Source organism: Eubalaena glacialis, chromosome 8 (assembly GCF_028564815.1).
Source record: "Eubalaena glacialis isolate mEubGla1 chromosome 8, mEubGla1.1.hap2.+ XY, whole genome shotgun sequence".
NCBI lineage: Eukaryota > Metazoa > Chordata > Mammalia > Artiodactyla > Balaenidae > Eubalaena > Eubalaena glacialis.
This window is the reverse complement of record NC_083723.1, coordinates 91277555-91294355: the sequence shown is the minus strand read 5'-3', so window position 1 is coordinate 91294355 and position 16801 is coordinate 91277555. Positions and strand designations below refer to the sequence as shown.

At 41.9% G+C, this 16801-nt stretch overlaps 1 protein-coding gene across 4 annotated transcripts in view; it reads right to left on the bottom strand.

Annotated features, from left to right (window-relative positions):
* Positions 1 to 14921: 14921 nt before the first annotated feature.
* Positions 14922 to 16801, bottom strand: part of ZNF277 (zinc finger protein 277) — a 113180-nt gene continuing 111300 nt past the window's right edge. For 3 of the 4 annotated variants that reach the window (XM_061197941.1, XM_061197940.1, XM_061197943.1), the window contains 2 exons: positions 16002 to 16176; positions 14922 to 15232 (listed from right to left, as the gene is read on the bottom strand). In XM_061197941.1, coding sequence (XP_061053924.1) covers positions 15046 to 15232; positions 16002 to 16176 — 362 coding nt within the window. In that variant the 3' untranslated portion in view covers positions 14922 to 15045. The remainder of the gene's footprint in view (positions 15233 to 16001; positions 16177 to 16801) is intronic. The other variant, XM_061197942.1, reaches the window with a different exon arrangement.

Sequence of the window (16801 nt, the reverse complement as noted above, 5' to 3'; positions counted from 1 at the left end):
GATCATATGGTTTTTCTCCTTCAATTTGTTAATATGGTTTATCACATTGATTGATTTGTGTATACTGAAGAATCCTTGCATTCCTGGGAGCCTTAATAAAATTTAGATCTGCAAATATTTGTCTAGGGAAATTGGATTTGATAAAAACACTGGTCACAAAAGAAAATTTACAATGGCAGAAGCTATAATGGATGTAATTTGATAGATGTATTAAATACTTCCTGTACAATTTACACAAAACAGAAATAAATCCTTTGAAAATAACTTCAGTAAAATAAAAAGTAAAAAGTATTAGATACAAGTTTACATGACAGAATAGGATTGATGCAGGAATTAAACTGGCTTAATGGAATTCACTTCAGAAAATGTATTACATTTGCATTCATAAATATGGAGTACAAGGGACTGCAGCCAAAACATCCAGCTGGTGTGAATGGTCAAGGCCACGCTCTGGGGAGAGAATGCCCAGTTCCCACCAGAAGGCAGTTTCCTGAACCCAGTGGAACTCAGGCACAAGTGTGGAGACAGCCTGGTTAATTCTGCTCAAACCCCACAGTCTACCAGTTAAGACAGCCATGCATGGGCATGATCCATCTCTCTAGCCATCCCTCCTGCCTTCCCCCAACCTCCTCCAGTTAAACTGGGTGATTCCCCAGCCTGGGTTCCCTAGCTCACACCATTCTCCCTGCCTGGCAGGTCTTTCCATGCCCTATTTCCTACCCTTCCTTCCAGATGCAGGTCCAGCTCTTCCTCATTGCCTCCCTTGTGGCCTCCATCCCACTGCGATCCAGACCTTGTCCCTCCACAGATATACTTCTCCTGCCAAGGTCACCAAGGACCTCTACGTTGCCAAATACAATGGAGTTTCTCAGATTGCCTTCTCTGCCCATCACTCCCTCCTTCTGGCAGAAATCATTTCTTCCCAAGTTTCCACGACCTCTTGTACAATGCAGCTTCATTTGGCCAACGGCCATGTCCAGAGAGGGCTGCAGCTGTGGGCTGTTATCAACCTGCATCCAGGCCAGCTGAGGGAATGAAGACCTCAGCCCTGATGGAGAGAGCTGGGCAATATCCACCACACGCCTCAAACTCAGCAGGTCCAAAACCAAATGCTTTTGGTCCTGACCATTCTATTTCTAATTTTCCCCCTGACTTTCACTGCTCTAGTTGAAGTTCTCATCACCTCCTGACTAGATTAATGTGCCAGCCTCCTTCTTGGTAAGTTTGACCTACTCCAGTTCATCTTATACACAGTTAGCTAGTTTTTAAAAAAATCTCTTCTTTTTTGGTATTTTTAAAAACTGTGGTAAAATATACATAACATACAATTGACGATTTTGACATTTTAAGTGGCATCAATTACATTCACATGTTGTGCCACCATCACCATTGTCTATTTCTAGAACTTTTTCATTACACCAAACAGAAACTCTGTAACCATCAAACAGTAACTCCCATGCCCCCTCCCTCACCCCTGGTAACCTCTAGTCTGTTTTGTTTCCCATGGAATGTTTTTAAGGAGACAACTGTGCACCAGGCATCGTTCATCAAAATATCTTCTAAGTCCTCTTCAAATCTCTCCGGTGCTGAATGGTCTGCTCTCTCTGACCCCTGCAACCTCCCTCACCTTTCAGTGCCTTGCTGCTGTCTCTCCCTCCACCTTCTCCTCGTGTCCCACCTCTATCAGCTCTCAGCCGAGACCTGCTAGACCCACACAACTGGCAGCAAAGTGCAGTTTGGCTTTTGTCTCATGGGGAGCAGCCTCTTGGAATTCTTGGCAATAAAATTCTCCATCTTAACCCCAGAAAAATTTGATGTCCCCACAAATCCATTGTATAATTTCCTCCCAGAGGTGACAGTGGAAGGAGAACAAATGCAATATTTGCTTGTGGTACCCAAGATTATTATTTACTCACAGCCTGACCGCCCCCCTCTGCTTGTCTTACGGGGTTGCTGAATTTGAAACTGCACTGGCAACAGAAGAGTTAGTGCGGGTTAGAAAGTGGACTGGGCCAGCAGGTGGGGAGAGTCAGAATGAGGCCTGGACGACAAGGTGACATTAAAGAGCTGGGGCAAGAGTACAGAGAGAACAGAAGTGCTGAAAACACAGAGGTGGGAAAAGAATGCTCGGTTCAAGGAACGCAAGGAGGCCTGGTTGCCTGGAGAGTAGCAGGCACAGGACAGTGACATGAAACAAGGGTGGAGATGAAACTCCTGAGGGCCTTGCAGATCCTGTAAGAAGTTTAGACTTGCCGCCATGTTCGATGGGAAGCTCTCACTGTATGAGAAAGAAAACCCCGTGTCAAGGGTTTAAACAATAAAGGGGATTTATTGACCTGAGTAACCGAAAAGTTCAGAGGACCTTGAGGTGAGGGCTCTGGCTTCATTTCTCAGGAACTCTCTTCTTTGCTCTTCTGGGAGAGTCCTTGGGCTAGTTTCTCTCAAGGTGGCAAGATGATTTTTGGCAGCAACCAGGGTACGGGTGTCTTTTTTTCAACAGGAAAGGGAGGGTCTAGCTTCTTTAAGCAGGTGAGGAATGTAACAGAATTCCTCACCTTCACTCTGATTGGGTCAGCCCAGACCAGTCACTGTGGGCGGGCCCTTGCTATGCACCTCTCTGCATAACTCTGCAGTGAAGTTCTTATTCCAATCAGGAACCCCCTGAAGCTAGGGCTGGGGTCAATCCCAGTGGCATGGCTGCTACTTAGTAAGGGTAGAATAGGTTCCCCCAAATAACTTGGAAACTATTAGCAAAGGAAGAAAGGGGAAGATGCTGGGTAGGTAATCAAGAAAGTTCATTATACCAGAGAAGGATTTTTAAAGCTGCTCTGAGGACAGGTTGCAGGAGCCAGCAAGGAAGGAGGGAGACCAATTAGGAGACTGTTGCAGTAGTTCGGTCCTGAGATGATGGTGGTAGAAATTGAGATGCATTTTGGAGATAGAATTGACTGGACTTCGTGATGGATGGGGTGTTGGAGGAGGTAGTTTTGGCCCGACTCTGCGGGATCTCAAATACCAGGTTTTGGACTTCATCTTTGTAGTCAACGATGGAAGTGTTAAAGTGGGTTGCCTTTTGTGAGAGTAAGAGATTAATAATTTTTATTTTTTTGGTTTGTCTTTCACTTTCTCTTCCTCCTTAAATTTTTTTTTTTTACTTTTTACAATTTACCACAGCATATTCTTTTGTTCTTGTAATGTTTTCCAGATGATGAAAACACCAAAATCAGAATCTATGGTTTCACAAGAGTTTTATTTACTGCTCACTGTGTATCCAAGTGACTGAGAATATCCTCAAAAATCTGTTTTTTGTAGTCTAATTTTACAAGGCCCAAAGGACACATCTTCAGTTCAATCTTAGAATACTCTGAGATTAATATTAACTTAGCTGAATGTTTCCAGTTTGAATTAGCATGCTGCAATGTCATTCAGTCTTGCAAATTGCTATCCTCAGGAATTGAATGTGCTTTAGCTTTTCAAGATATCAATTGTAAGGCATAAGAGTTCAACGGCAGCTTCTGGTTTAACCCTTTAGCTATCCATCATCTAAAGCTTACAGAAATAGTTGAATTAAACTTCAAGGATATAGGGTGACTATTTTTGCAGCCTAAGCAAACAATAGCTGCAATTTGATGCCCTTGATGGAAGTGGACTGGTATGTTAATTCTGCATATGAATTCAGCAAAGCACTTACATTAAAGAATTTACTCTTGTTCTCATTGAAGTTCGACTCCATCCTCTCAAAAAGAATTGCTATTTCTCCATTCACTGAAGAAGTCCGGGACTTGGCTTGGTCTCATTTTAAGCTTCCATATATTATTTTGTCATTTATTATTTTGTTGTGCTTTGCCCCATCTCTCTGATCTTCAGTGTTCTCATCCTCTCTTTACCCCTGATTAGGATCCAAGTTCCTGACTAGATATGTCACAACATTGTTTTGAAGGTCAAGTGAGATGATACATGGAAAAGTTGTGAGGACTGCTAAGGTCTCCATAAAACATTTACTTTTGTGATAATGCAGCATCTGCAGTTGTAGCAGTTACCATTGGGACCCTTTTGCATTACAGCTTCCTCAGTCTTTGTATGAGGGACTTCTCCAGCCTCCTGAGGACACTAGACCAATGTGCAAGGCAGGGTGAAGTGCCAGGGAATTTATGCCCCTGAGAGCAGTCCTCAACCCATGGCCAGTGGAGTTGGTGGATACATATCCCAGCCTTTTGCCCCTTGGTGGTGCTGGTAGGTGTGGCACAACTCGAAGAAGTGTCCTATGCAGTCTCCCAGAGGTCCTCAGTAAGCTAAGCCCCATTCCCATAGTAGTAACTTCATTAATGCACAGTTCTGTGTTCCATTTTATGTTTTACTTCCTCACTTTCTGAACTGGTATTTCCTGGGTTTACCTCTCAAACAAATGACCTGCCCTCAAGTTCTTATCTTAAGGTCTGTTTCTGGTGGAACTCAACCTAAGACCCTAGTTCTAATGGTCTTTCAAAAAGTATATGTGCAGCTAGCTCACTGATGACATGCTAGAATTCTCTGGCTTTATCGCCCAGCCTTAGTCCTGGATGGAACTAAGTCTATTTTGCTTCCTGATTGCTGGGACTTAGTGTATTTAGTGGTAACTCTCTGAGAGGTGGTCTCCAAGTAATTCTGGCCACACCTACCATACCCTGAGAGACCATGTACCTTATAGAAGGGCCAGCTGAAACATGAGTCAAGCAGACGGAGATTAAATATCACCACTATTGCTAATAAAGATGATATTGGAGAACGTGGCTTGTAGCTGTGGGCAAGTGAGCTTTCTAACACTGAACCCCAAAGTCAGGCAGACTTACCCACACAGTCGTAGAGCATTGGACAACTGAACGCCTCCAACTGCGCCGGCAGAGCCTGCCACTCTGAAGTTTGCAGAAAGTAGGAGCAGAACAGGATGTGTTCCCTATGCAGAGACAGATCCCAAAGAGAAAAAGGAGGAAGGGGCTGAGTCACACATGCCAAGCCCCTGTTCTCCCATTCCTCCCTTTTAGGAATGAGAAGGGCCAGAAAGAAACCCAGAATGTTATTGAAATGGATTCCTTTCTCATGGAAACAAGATGCTAGGGGAAAGGAGTTCTCCTTTTCCCACATTCCCCAGGTTTGTGTTCTCTTAGCTCCTTAGGCTTAACCATTAAACTCCAGGCCAACTGAGAGTGTGCCTGTCTCCCCTGCAGGAGGAAATCAACAATCTAGGATGACAGTGCAGCCCTTACCATGAGCACACCCCAGACCCCTCCCGCCCAAACGCCAACTACTCTTCCTTCGTGTGTTCTCCTGAGCCTGGTGGTGAAGAGGGTAGCTATTGCCCTCGGAAGGCAATTTATCGACTGAAGTAATTACAGGCCACGCTGAACTCCAGCTGAAAGCTCCCCGTTCACTTTTCATTCTGAATTACATCTAACCATGTTGTTTAAAACAGTCTATCAGAGGTTCTGCAAAGAGATTATATGACACTGTAAAGATGCTTCAGTAAAAAACATTCCAGTAAAATACTGATGTCCCCAATTTAAAAATAACCCCTCTACTATTGTGAATTTCCCAGGGAGAAATTAAAGTTCTAAGATTAGATTCTCTTGTCTGCTTGAGTTAAAGTTAAAAGGCATTAAAGTCTAAAACTCATCCTTCCCAATTTCTGATTCTGCTCGTTCTGAACCAGAGGGCTTCTTCATACCTGAAGAGCACTGTGGTTCTTTCAGCAGCCTGGACAGGGTCTCACTAGAACCACTGGTGTGGCTTTTTTCAGAGTCTCAGAAGTTAAACACCAAATTTCTGTTACACCTCACTTTTTAAAGAGTATCATCAAAGCACTCAACACCAACAAAATTAAACAACAGAAAAAAAACCAATACCAAGATTTTCAAGTAATTATCAGGACAAAGTGGTGCTCCCAGAACCTTGCACTTTCCATAAAACAGACAGTGACATCTTGATTTGGGCTTCACCAGGATGTTAGTCCATCTGTGTAAGTCATCTGAAATCCTTGATCCGTAAACAAACTCAACTAGGAGGAAGCTCCCTCAAGAAGTTAACGTCGGCAACATGTTTTATCATTCCTATGGGAAGGAAGAATCAACACATATTTCTCTCAGGGTGACATATGAGACTGTAGGAGGTCAGAATACACCATCCCAATATAGGCCACTCTGGCGTAAGGATTATTCTGAGCTGAAGGCAAATGAGAAAAAGCAGGCACAGGATGAGCTCTCTGCTGTCCCCTATCTTCTGGAAAATAAGATCACAAATTCCCCTTGTGAAGGTGTCTCCCCACTGCCACCCCCCCCCCACCCCCACCCACTGTCCATGGGAAGGGAGTAACAACTTTCAGTGATACAGGAGACAGGATGGCCCCGCGAGAGTCTACACAAACAAACCTTACCAACTAGGCCTTATCTACCATTAATTTCCCATATATTTGCCTTCCTATAATTTGCTGCCCCTAGAAGCTCAAAGTCCTTTCCATTCGTCTTGACACTTCTTTTTAAATGTAACCTCTTATGTTCAAATGCTATAAAGGCCTCCAAGTTTAGCTGTTTCTTTGTAAGTTTTCTCTCTTTCTAGGAAGACCCCACATCATGTAAACCTTTTAACATCAAAGAAATTTGTATGTCTTTTCTCATATTAATATGTCTGTTGTCAGATTATTTTGCAGACCCAGCCAGAGAACCTAAGAAGGCAGAAGAGAATTTTCTTCCCCAAAAGATTTTTACACTCTTGCAAAGTTTAGAAATAGCAGTGATGGCAAGCCCGGTCATTAGTCTGTTTTGAGATCTTTCTCTCCCATCTTGAACCTTTTTAAAAAAAAAAAATTTATTTATTTATGTGGGTTATGCTGGGTCTTAGTTGCGGCTCCAGGGCTCCTTAGTTGCAGCATGTGAACTCTTAGTTGTGGGATCTAGTTCCCTGACCAGGGATTGAACCCAGACCCCTGCATAGGGAGCACAGAGTCTTATCCATTGTGCCATCAGGGAGGTCCCTCTCCCATCTTGAATCTTAAACACCTCTTAACTTCCATTTCCCCTTTGAGCCCTCCGTCTCCAACATTCCCTGATCCATGGAACCTGGGCTCTAAATAATGACACAGTGGCTCCTGCTGTTGCCTTTTGTTGTGAAATTGCTTGGGCATGTGAAGCCTGCCATGCAAGGTGAGTTTCTCCTTCATTTCCTCATTTGTTTCAGCTGGAAAACATCCTCAGCAGATTCCTGAACTAAAGCTGTTGTTGACATTTCTGCAGTTTGAATCTCTAGGTGTGTTAGGATTAGTTTCGGATATGAGTGACAGAAAACCCAAAATAACAGGGGGAAAGTTGAAGTTTATTCTGCTCACATAAATGTCTAGGTCAGCATTCCAGTGCTGGTATACCATTCCATAGTGTCAGGGATCCAGATTCCTTTGACACTGTTGCCCTACCATGCGTGGCTTGGACCTCATTGTCTCATATGCAGAACATCTACATCCTAAGGGAAAGAAGGTAGGAAACGATGAAAGTAAAGCAAACGGTGCTTGTGTCCAGTTTCTTAAGGAAGACACACGAGTTCAGGCATACCTTGGAGATACTGCAGGCTTGGTTCCAGACTACTGCAACAAAGCAAGTATCTCAACAAAGCAAGTCACACAAATTTTTTGATTTCCCAGTGCATATAAAAGTTATGCTTACACTATACTGTAGTCTATTAAGTGTGCAATAGTGTTATATCTAAAAAAACAATGTACATACCTTAATTAAAAAACAAGTTATTGCTAAAAAATGCTAACCATCATCTGAGCCTTCAGTGAACCGTAATCTTTCTGCTGGTGGAGGGTCTTGCCTTGAAGTTGACAGTGCTGCCTGGTCGGGGTGGCTGCTGAAGGCTGGAGTGGCCGTGGCAGTTTCTTAAAATAAGACAACAATGAAGTTTGACGCATTGATTGACTCTTCCTTTTATGAATGATTTCTCTGTAGCATGCATGATGTTCGATAGCATTTTATCTACAGAACTTCTTTCAAAATTGGAGTCAGGGGCTTCCCTGGTGGCGCAGTGGTTAAGAATCCGCCTGCCAAGGCAGGGGAGCTGGGTTCAAGCCCTGGTCTGGGAAGATCCCACATGTTGCAGAGCAACTAAGCCCATGCACCACAACTACTGAGCCTGCGCTCTAGAGCCTGCAAGCCACAACTACTGAGCCCGTGTGCCACAACTACTGAAGCCTGCACGCCTAGAGCCCGTGCTCCGCAACAAGAGAAGCCACCACAATGAGAAGCCCGTGCACCACAACGAAGGGTAGTCCCTGCTCACTGCAATTAGAGAAAGCCTGCGTGCAGCAACGAAGGCCCAAGGCAGCCATAAATAAATAAACAAAAACAAACAAATAAATTTATTAAAAAAAAATTGGAGTCAATCCTCTCAAACCCTGCTGCTGCTTTATGAACTAAGTTTATGTAATATTCTAAATCCTTTATCAACCTTGCTGCTTTATCAACTAAGTTTATGTAATCTAAATCCTTTGTTGTCATTTCAACAATCTTCACAGCGTCTTCACCGGGAGTAGACTCCATCTCAAGAAACCACTTCACTTTCATTGCTCATCCTTAAGAAGTAACTCTGCATCCATTCAAGGTTTATATGAGATTGTGGCAATTCAGTCACATCTTCAAGCTCCACTTCTAATTCTAGTTGTCTTGCTATTTCCACATCTGCAGTTACTTCCTCCACTGAAGTCCCGAACTCCTCAAAGTCATCCTTGAGGATTGGAATCAACTTCTTTCAGTCTCCTGTTAATGCTGATATTTTGACCTCTTCCCGTAAATCACAAATACTCTTAGTGGTGTCTAGAATGCTGAATCCTTTCCAGAAGGTTTTCAATTGGCTTTGCCCAGATACATTAGAAGAATCACCATCTATGGCTGCTATAGCCTTAGAAAGTGTATTTCTTAATAATAAGACTTAAAAGTTGAAATGACTCTCTGATCCATGGGCTGCAGAATGGATGTTGTATTAACAGGCATGAAAACAACATTAATCTGATTGTACATCTCCATCAGAGATCTTGGGTGAACAGGTGCACTGTCAACAAACAGTAATATTTTGAAAGGAATCTTTTTTTCTGAGCAGATCTAAACAGTGGGCTTAAAATACTCAGTAAACCATGTTGTAAACAGATGTGCTGTCATCCAGGCTTTGTTGTTCTATTTACAGAGCTCAGGCAGAGTAGACTTAGCATAATTCTTTTTTTTAAAAAAATAAATTTATTTATTTTTGGCTGCATTGGGTCTTTGTTGCTGCATGTGGGCTTTCTCTAGTTGTGGCGAGCGGGGGCTACTCTTCGTTGCAGTGCGCGGGATTCTCATTGAGGTGGCTTCTCTTGTTGCTGAGCACAGGCTCTAGGCACGCAGGCTTCAGTAGCTGTGGCATGCGGGCTCAGTAGTTGTGGCTCACTGGCTTAGTTGTTCCGTGGCATGTGGGATCTTCCCGGACCAGGGCTCGAACCCGTGTCCCCTGCATTGGCAGGCAGATTCTTAACCACTGAGCCACCAAGGAAGCCCAGACTTAGCATAATTCTTAAGGGCCCTACAATTTTGGGAATGCTAAATGAGCAATGGCTTCAACTTAAAGTCACCTGCTGCATTAAGCCCTAACAGGAGAGTCAGCCTGTCCTTTGGAGCTTTGAAGCCAGGCATTAACTTCTATGAAAGTCCTAGATGGCATCTTCTTCCAATAGAAGGCTGTTTTGTCTACACTGAAAATCTGTTGTTTGGTATAGCCACCTTCATAAATTATCTTAGCTAGATCTCCTGGATAACTTGCTGCAGCTTCTCTGTCACCACTTGCTGCTTCACCTTGTACTTTTATGTATTGAAGATGGCTTCTTTCCTTAAACTTCATGAACCAACTTCTGCTAGCTTCAAACTTTTCTCCTGCAGCTTCCTCTCCTCTGTCAGCCTTCAGAGAACTGAAGAGAGTTAGGGCCTTGCTGTGGATCAGGCTTTGGCTTAACAGAATGTTGTGGTTTATTTGATCTTCTATCCAGACCATTACAACTTTCTTCACATCAGCAATAAGGCTGTTTTGCTTTATTATGCATGTGTTCACTGGAGTAGCACTTTTAATTTCCTTGAAGAACTATCCCTTTGCAGTCACAACTTGACTGTTTGGTATAAGAGGCCTAGCTTTTGGTCTCTCTCACCTTCCAACATGCCTTCCTCATTAAGCTTAATCATTTCTAGCTTTTGATTTAAAGTGACAAATGTGTGACTCTTCCTTTTACTTGAACACTTAAAGGCCATTGTAGGGCTCTTCACTGGCCTAAGTTCAATATCGTTGTGTTTTAGGGAATAGCGAGGCCTAAAGAGAGGGAGAGAGATGGGCTGGTTTGGGGTGCTCATGGCACCCCAAAACAATGACAATAGTAACAGCAAAGATCAATGATCACAGATCACCATAACAGATATAATAATAATGAAAAAGTTTGAAATACTGTGAGAATTACCAAAATGTGAGAGACACAAAGTGAGCAAATGCTGGTGGAGAAACGGTGCGGATACACTTGCTTGACGCAGGGTTGCCACGAACCTTCAGTTTGTAAAAAACACAGCATCTGAAAAATGCAATACAGCAAAGTGCCAATAAAACAAGGTATGCCTATACCCTGAACTACCAGAGAGGCTGAGAAATGTAGTCTTCATTCTAGGCAGCCATATACCCAACTAAACTTATTATTATTATTGAAGACATATATAAATACTGGGGGCAACTGGACTACCAGACTAATTGCACTGGCGAGGACACATACTTCTGGCGAGCCCTCCTCAGCACACCACCTTCTCCTGCTTCTGATTGGTCCAGCCTCCAGCAGTATTCCTCTCGGCTCTGCCTTTTCCAGCAATAGTGGATATGTCCTAGGGCTCGATTTCCCTCTACACCTTTCTGGGAGGAACAGCTGAGTTTGTCACAGTATAATTTATTTCTTAAGTTGATCCCTTTCCTTCCCTAACACATATAGGCCTAACAGTATTTGTAGGATCTGATGCTTCCTTCCTTCTTTCTTTTTCTTAAACTTTCTCTCCTTTCTGGCCCAGATAATGTTACCTTTCTTGTCTAGATTTTGTCTAACTGGCTCTTCTGTTTTGAGAGATAAGCCACTAGGTTGTGGTCTGTCAAAGGCAACTACTGTCCAAAAAAAATTTTGAGCGCTCTCACTTTTCCGAGTGAGATAATCAGCATGTATTTTCTGACTGGGCCGACAGCCAATCCAGGGTTGGATTCCATTTATCACTGCCCTGCTCACTCTCTTCTATTATGCTTCATCTTTCTTGCTGCCCTCCTTCAGAGTCTTAATGCTCAGAATTTCTCAGGTGTGCCCACTCTGGGCACAGGCAGCACTTACGTCCTTACCTACAATCATAGCAACATCTGGACTCTCATTCAATACCCCCCGAATAGTTTACTTGCATTTGACTGCTATTCCTCTCTCAAATGGTCCACACTTTCAGGTACACTTGGCACCACTGTCCCAGTCTTTAAGGCGCAACTCCCCAGTGGTTCTTCCCAAGGAGTCTCTGCGTGGCTCTAAGAGAGCACTTTGCCAGTAGTGGCCTGTATCCGTGCTCCCTCTGGGACAGTCAGTACAGTTTGCTGAGACTTTGCTTATATTCTTGTTCAATTTCTTTGGAACTAAGTTATTATTTCTGTCCTTATGTTCCAGATGATCCCTCCCAAATATCTACCAACCTAAGAAAAAACCTCTTAAATGAAACTCCAAGTACAGTATCCCATCCCTTTTATCTTGTCTTTCAATTTCATTTTTCCTTTAATATTTGTTGGATCTGTTCTCTAAAATCTCAACTTTATCTCCAAAAATGCTTTCTCCTTCTCAAGCTTAATTACTCTTCATTTATTTTGTTCTCATCCTGTCATTGCTCCTGTTCTAAGACTGAAGCACATTCTAGAAACACCCCAGACATTCCTTGATTTTCTGAACAAATCTGATTCCTAGAGACACAAGTTTCTAGGCACAGGACTAACTGCCTTCTTGATCTTTGGTTTTAAAACAACTTAATTGTGTCTTCAACTTCGGTAGCTTTTTCATTAAATAAGGCTCCCATTTATTGTTTGCTGGTTTTCAATGAAAAGCATTGTACGGGTGTCTGCACAGCTCGAGGCTTGGATTCTAAAGCGTTGGCCACAGCTCATATAATTTACAAATCCAGTCAATTTTGGATCACATGGTGGGAAATTACTCTTGAGATTGTGGACAGGCCGTACCACATGACTTCAAGATTAGTCTTGGTGCACTGCCTACACAGGCTTGCATTAACAGTTGAAAACTAGAACTTCAGACTCCAGTGCTCTCTAGCACACATGCTGTGTAAAGTACCCATTTGTAAAGAAATGATAGAATTAGAAGATCACCATTTTGCAAGCCCTAAAAAAAATTCTAGATAGCATAAACCAACGGGTACTAAAATGGTTTGATGGGGAACTTTATAGTGATGGACCGGACTGACAGCACCTGAACGCACTGATCAATTGTGACATCTCTAAAAGTGGCACATCAGATATCATGTGCCTGATGTGATGTGAGAGAAAGCACACAATATCTCTTATGAATTATTTTTGTAAAAACTTTTTTGAACACAAATTTTTAATGGAGCTTCTAGATCTACCAGTTTGCAGGAAAAATTGGTGATAGAGGAACATGTTAAGTGACACAAAGAGGATATGCTATCCAAATTCAGAAAGTGAGAAAGATGATCTAATTTCTTTAACAAGTAAGTGGCAGTTAAAATGAAAGGGAGCATAAACTGTTATACATAAGACCCTTAAGGACCACACCAACCAAATGCAAAGTACATACCTCACTAGAATCCTGATTTAAGCAAACCAAGTAAAAAGACATCTTGAAAAGTTTTTTTTAATCTATTTTTACTTATAGAAAAGTTGCCGTAGTACAAAGAATTCCCACATACCCTTCACTTAGATTTCCCCACATGTTAACATCTTACTGCATCTACTTTATCATTTTCTCTCTATATACATACCCATATTAGGGGGGTGGGTGTGTGTGTGTGTGTGTGTTTTCTTTTTTCTTTTTTGGACTGCGCTGCATGGCATGCAGGATCTTAGTTCCCCGACCAGGGATCAAAGCCGGGCCCCTGGGTTCCCCTGGTGGCACAGTGGTTAAGAATCTGCCTGCCAATGCAGGGGACATGGGTTTGAGCCCTGCTCCGGGAAAATCTCCCACGCTGCAGAGCAACTAAGCCCATGCGCCACAACTACTGAGCCTGCGCTCTAGAGCCCGTGAGCCACAACTACTGAGCCCACATGCCACAACTACTGAAGCCTGTGTGCCTAGAGCCTGTGCTCTGCAACAAGAGTAGACACCACAATGAGAAGCCTGCACACCACAACGAAGAGTAGCCCTTCGCTCGCCACAACTAGAGAAAGTCCACGCACAGCAACAAAGACCCAATGCAGCCAAAAAAAAAAAGCCAGGGCCCTTGCAGTGGAAGCCCGGAATCCTAACCACTGGACTGCCAGGGAATTCCCCATATTAGTTTTTTATTGCCAACAAAGTGCTCCCTTACCTTTAACAACTTCAGTGTGTATTTTCTAATTGTACAAGAACATTCTTACACATACTACAGTACAATTACTGAAATCTGGAAATTAATATGAATACCCTAACATTTACTACAGACCTTACTCAAATTTTGCTAATTGTCCCACTAATATCTTTTACAGCAGAAGAAAACCATATTTTCTTGGTCCAGGATCCAATCCAGGATTACACAATGTGATACCTCTCTAGTCTTCTTTAATTTGGAACAGTTACTTCAGTCTTTGTTTTTCATGACCTTGATTTTTTGAAGAGTAAAGGCCAATTATTTGTAGACTGTCCCTCACTTGGGTTTAGTTGATGTTTCTTCAGTATATTCACATTATACATTTTGGGGAAGAACCCTGAAAAGTGATGTTTTGTCTTCCTCATTGCATCTTATCAGGAGGCATACAATATTTGTCCTGTAACTGGTAAGGTTGTAAAAAGACATTTTTGAGACAACTAAGGAAAACTGAAAACATATGATATTAAGAAGTTATTGTTAATTTTGTTAGATGTCATTATGGTATTGTGGTTGTTTTTTAAAAAATGGTACTTATCTGTTAGCCGTATATACACTGTAGGGGAAAGTGAAGTTATTTGTCTTGATGTCCATTTCTAGGGAGTTTAGTAACTCCAGGTGGAAAGCAATAATAATAATATAGTCAGATCTTGATTTTTCCGAAATAGTGTCCAATTTGTGCATCATCCAGGACTTTGACCACTGTTCCTCTCTTCTGTGGCTCCTCTTTTGGTCACTACATTCACAGCTGACCCAATGTAGTACAGAAAGCACACGTCTGTCAAATTTTGTGACTTGCTGGATGATGAAAGCCTGTGGGGAAGAGACTGAAACTACCGGTTGAAATTAGGTTTATAAGTAATTTGAACATTTCACTTCTTTGTGATTTGCACGTCTTATTATAGATAAATATGAGTCTAATGAAATGAGATCATTTACAATGATTACATAATAAAACTTTGGAGCCCATATACAAAAAGTCTTCATTTTATTTAGTTTCTACTTTATTTTTGGGAAAAAATTTGTTTTTTAAAAGTTTATTTTGGACTTCCCTGGTGGTGCAGTGGCTAAGAATCCGCCTGCCAAAGCAGAGGACACGGGTTCAATCCCTGGTCTGGGAAGATCCCACATGCTGCAGAGCAACTAGGACCGTGTGCCACAACTACTGAGCCCGCGCTCTAGAGCCCACGAGCCACAACTACCGATGCCTGCGAGCCTAGAGCCTGTGCTCCGCAACAAGAGAAGCCACCGCAATGAGAAGCCCGCGCACCGCAACGAAGACCCAAGACAGCCAATAAAAAAAAAAAAAAAAGTTTATTTTACCAAAGACTAATCCTTTGCTGATGTTCAAATTTAAAGTATTCTTTTGCGTCTGTCTCATAGGAGAAAACATGAAACATTGCTTCTGTGGCAATTTCTTCTAGTTTTTCAAGGACTCATGTAGTAGCAACTGGTTCAAAATACTGCTTTGTTTCAAAGCATGCAGTTTAGATGTATCTTCACTAATGATGGCGATATTTCCATTTTGTTCCTGAGCTGTCAGGTCACTTTCACTGTCAGACAGGGTACATAGCAGAGTGTCATTTTCATAGGTTGGAAAATAATACCTGGAAACAACCACAGATATACTGAATAACCAAAACTATATATTATCTAGAAAATTTCTAGGCAGCTGAATGTACACATCACTATAATTTTGCTAGGTTTCCTTGCCAACAATTTCAACTGCATTTTGCAAAGGCTGTAAGGGAGAGAACTTCTGAATTACTTTTACTTTGACCTTTACTGGTTGACATCAGTCTTACTAGTATCCTTGCTAGCTGGCAATTCAGCCTTTGCTTGATATCTACCATAACAAGACACTTACTATCTTAAAAGGCAGCCTACTCCACTATCGGGCAACTCTAGCTATTAAATAATACCTCCTTGCATAAAGCTAAAAATGACATCTCTCTCATTTCTACTCAAAGGTCCCGGTTCTTTCCTAAGGTTAACAAAGTTCAAATACAGTTACTCTTTCATACACTACTCCTTCAAATATCTGATAAAAACAACTGCTTCTGCTTGTGAGGTTTTTTTTTTGCCTCCCCCAACCTAATCATCACTATTTCCTTCATTATAAATTATCAAAAATTAAAACATCTAAAGAATTTTAAGCCTATTACTCTGGTTCCTTCTCTGGACACACTTTGTAGTTAGTTGTGAAATCTAAAGGTTTTGACCTGTATGAGAAGCATTATAGGAACAGGGTCTCAGGTCAATCCAGGGCTGACTTTGCCTCTCATAAATCTGGGATTTTCTAAAGAGGAATTAAATAAAAGGATGAAATAATGGAGAAGGAGCAAAGAAATGTATGTCTGGTTGAGCAGTACTCACTGTGGTTGATCCCATGTCTGTCTTTCAGGAAGCAGTGAAGTATGTTTAGCTTCCTCCATGTGAGTCCTTAAGTCTGCTTTGGACTTGAACTTCTCATGGCAGCCATAACATCTACATTGGTGAATTTGCCTCCGAATGAAATTGACTAGTTTCACTTGCTGATAGAAATTCAGTCCTGAAAATGACAGTACATAGAATCATCAGACAACTGGTCAGACCCATTTTTGCATTTTTATAATTTTTTAAAAGAACCACTTCTCTTTATTAACCAACCTGAAGAGGCAGTGCAGTTTTAAAGCATATTAATAGATACCAAATAATAACAGCCAATACTTATATAGGGCTTATGTGCTAGGCACTGTTCTAATCACTTTCCATTCATTAATATGTTTAATCCTCGCAATACCCTATCACATAGGTGGTGTTACCATATCCACATTATACATTAGGAAACTGTCCAAAATTGCAGAGCCAGTAAGTGTAGAGCCAGGATTTGACACCAGGCTGTTGGCTCCACAGCCCATGTTCTTGACTATTAATCTATTACATACATAACATATACACATGCCTATAAGAGCGGTAAAGTAACATGTCCAAGAGTCTAGGAAAGTAGTCGGTGAGTTGAGGTGTGGGAAGTGAGCTTTTTATGGTCTTGGATACATTAGCAAGTCAGTACTCTATGTCTTCCTGACCCTAATCTTTCTATCATAGTGATCCAATTGGGTACATCTATAATAAATAATCTAGCTACACTACCAAGCAGCGCAGCAGGTGTTTTACATACTCTATCCACTCTCTGT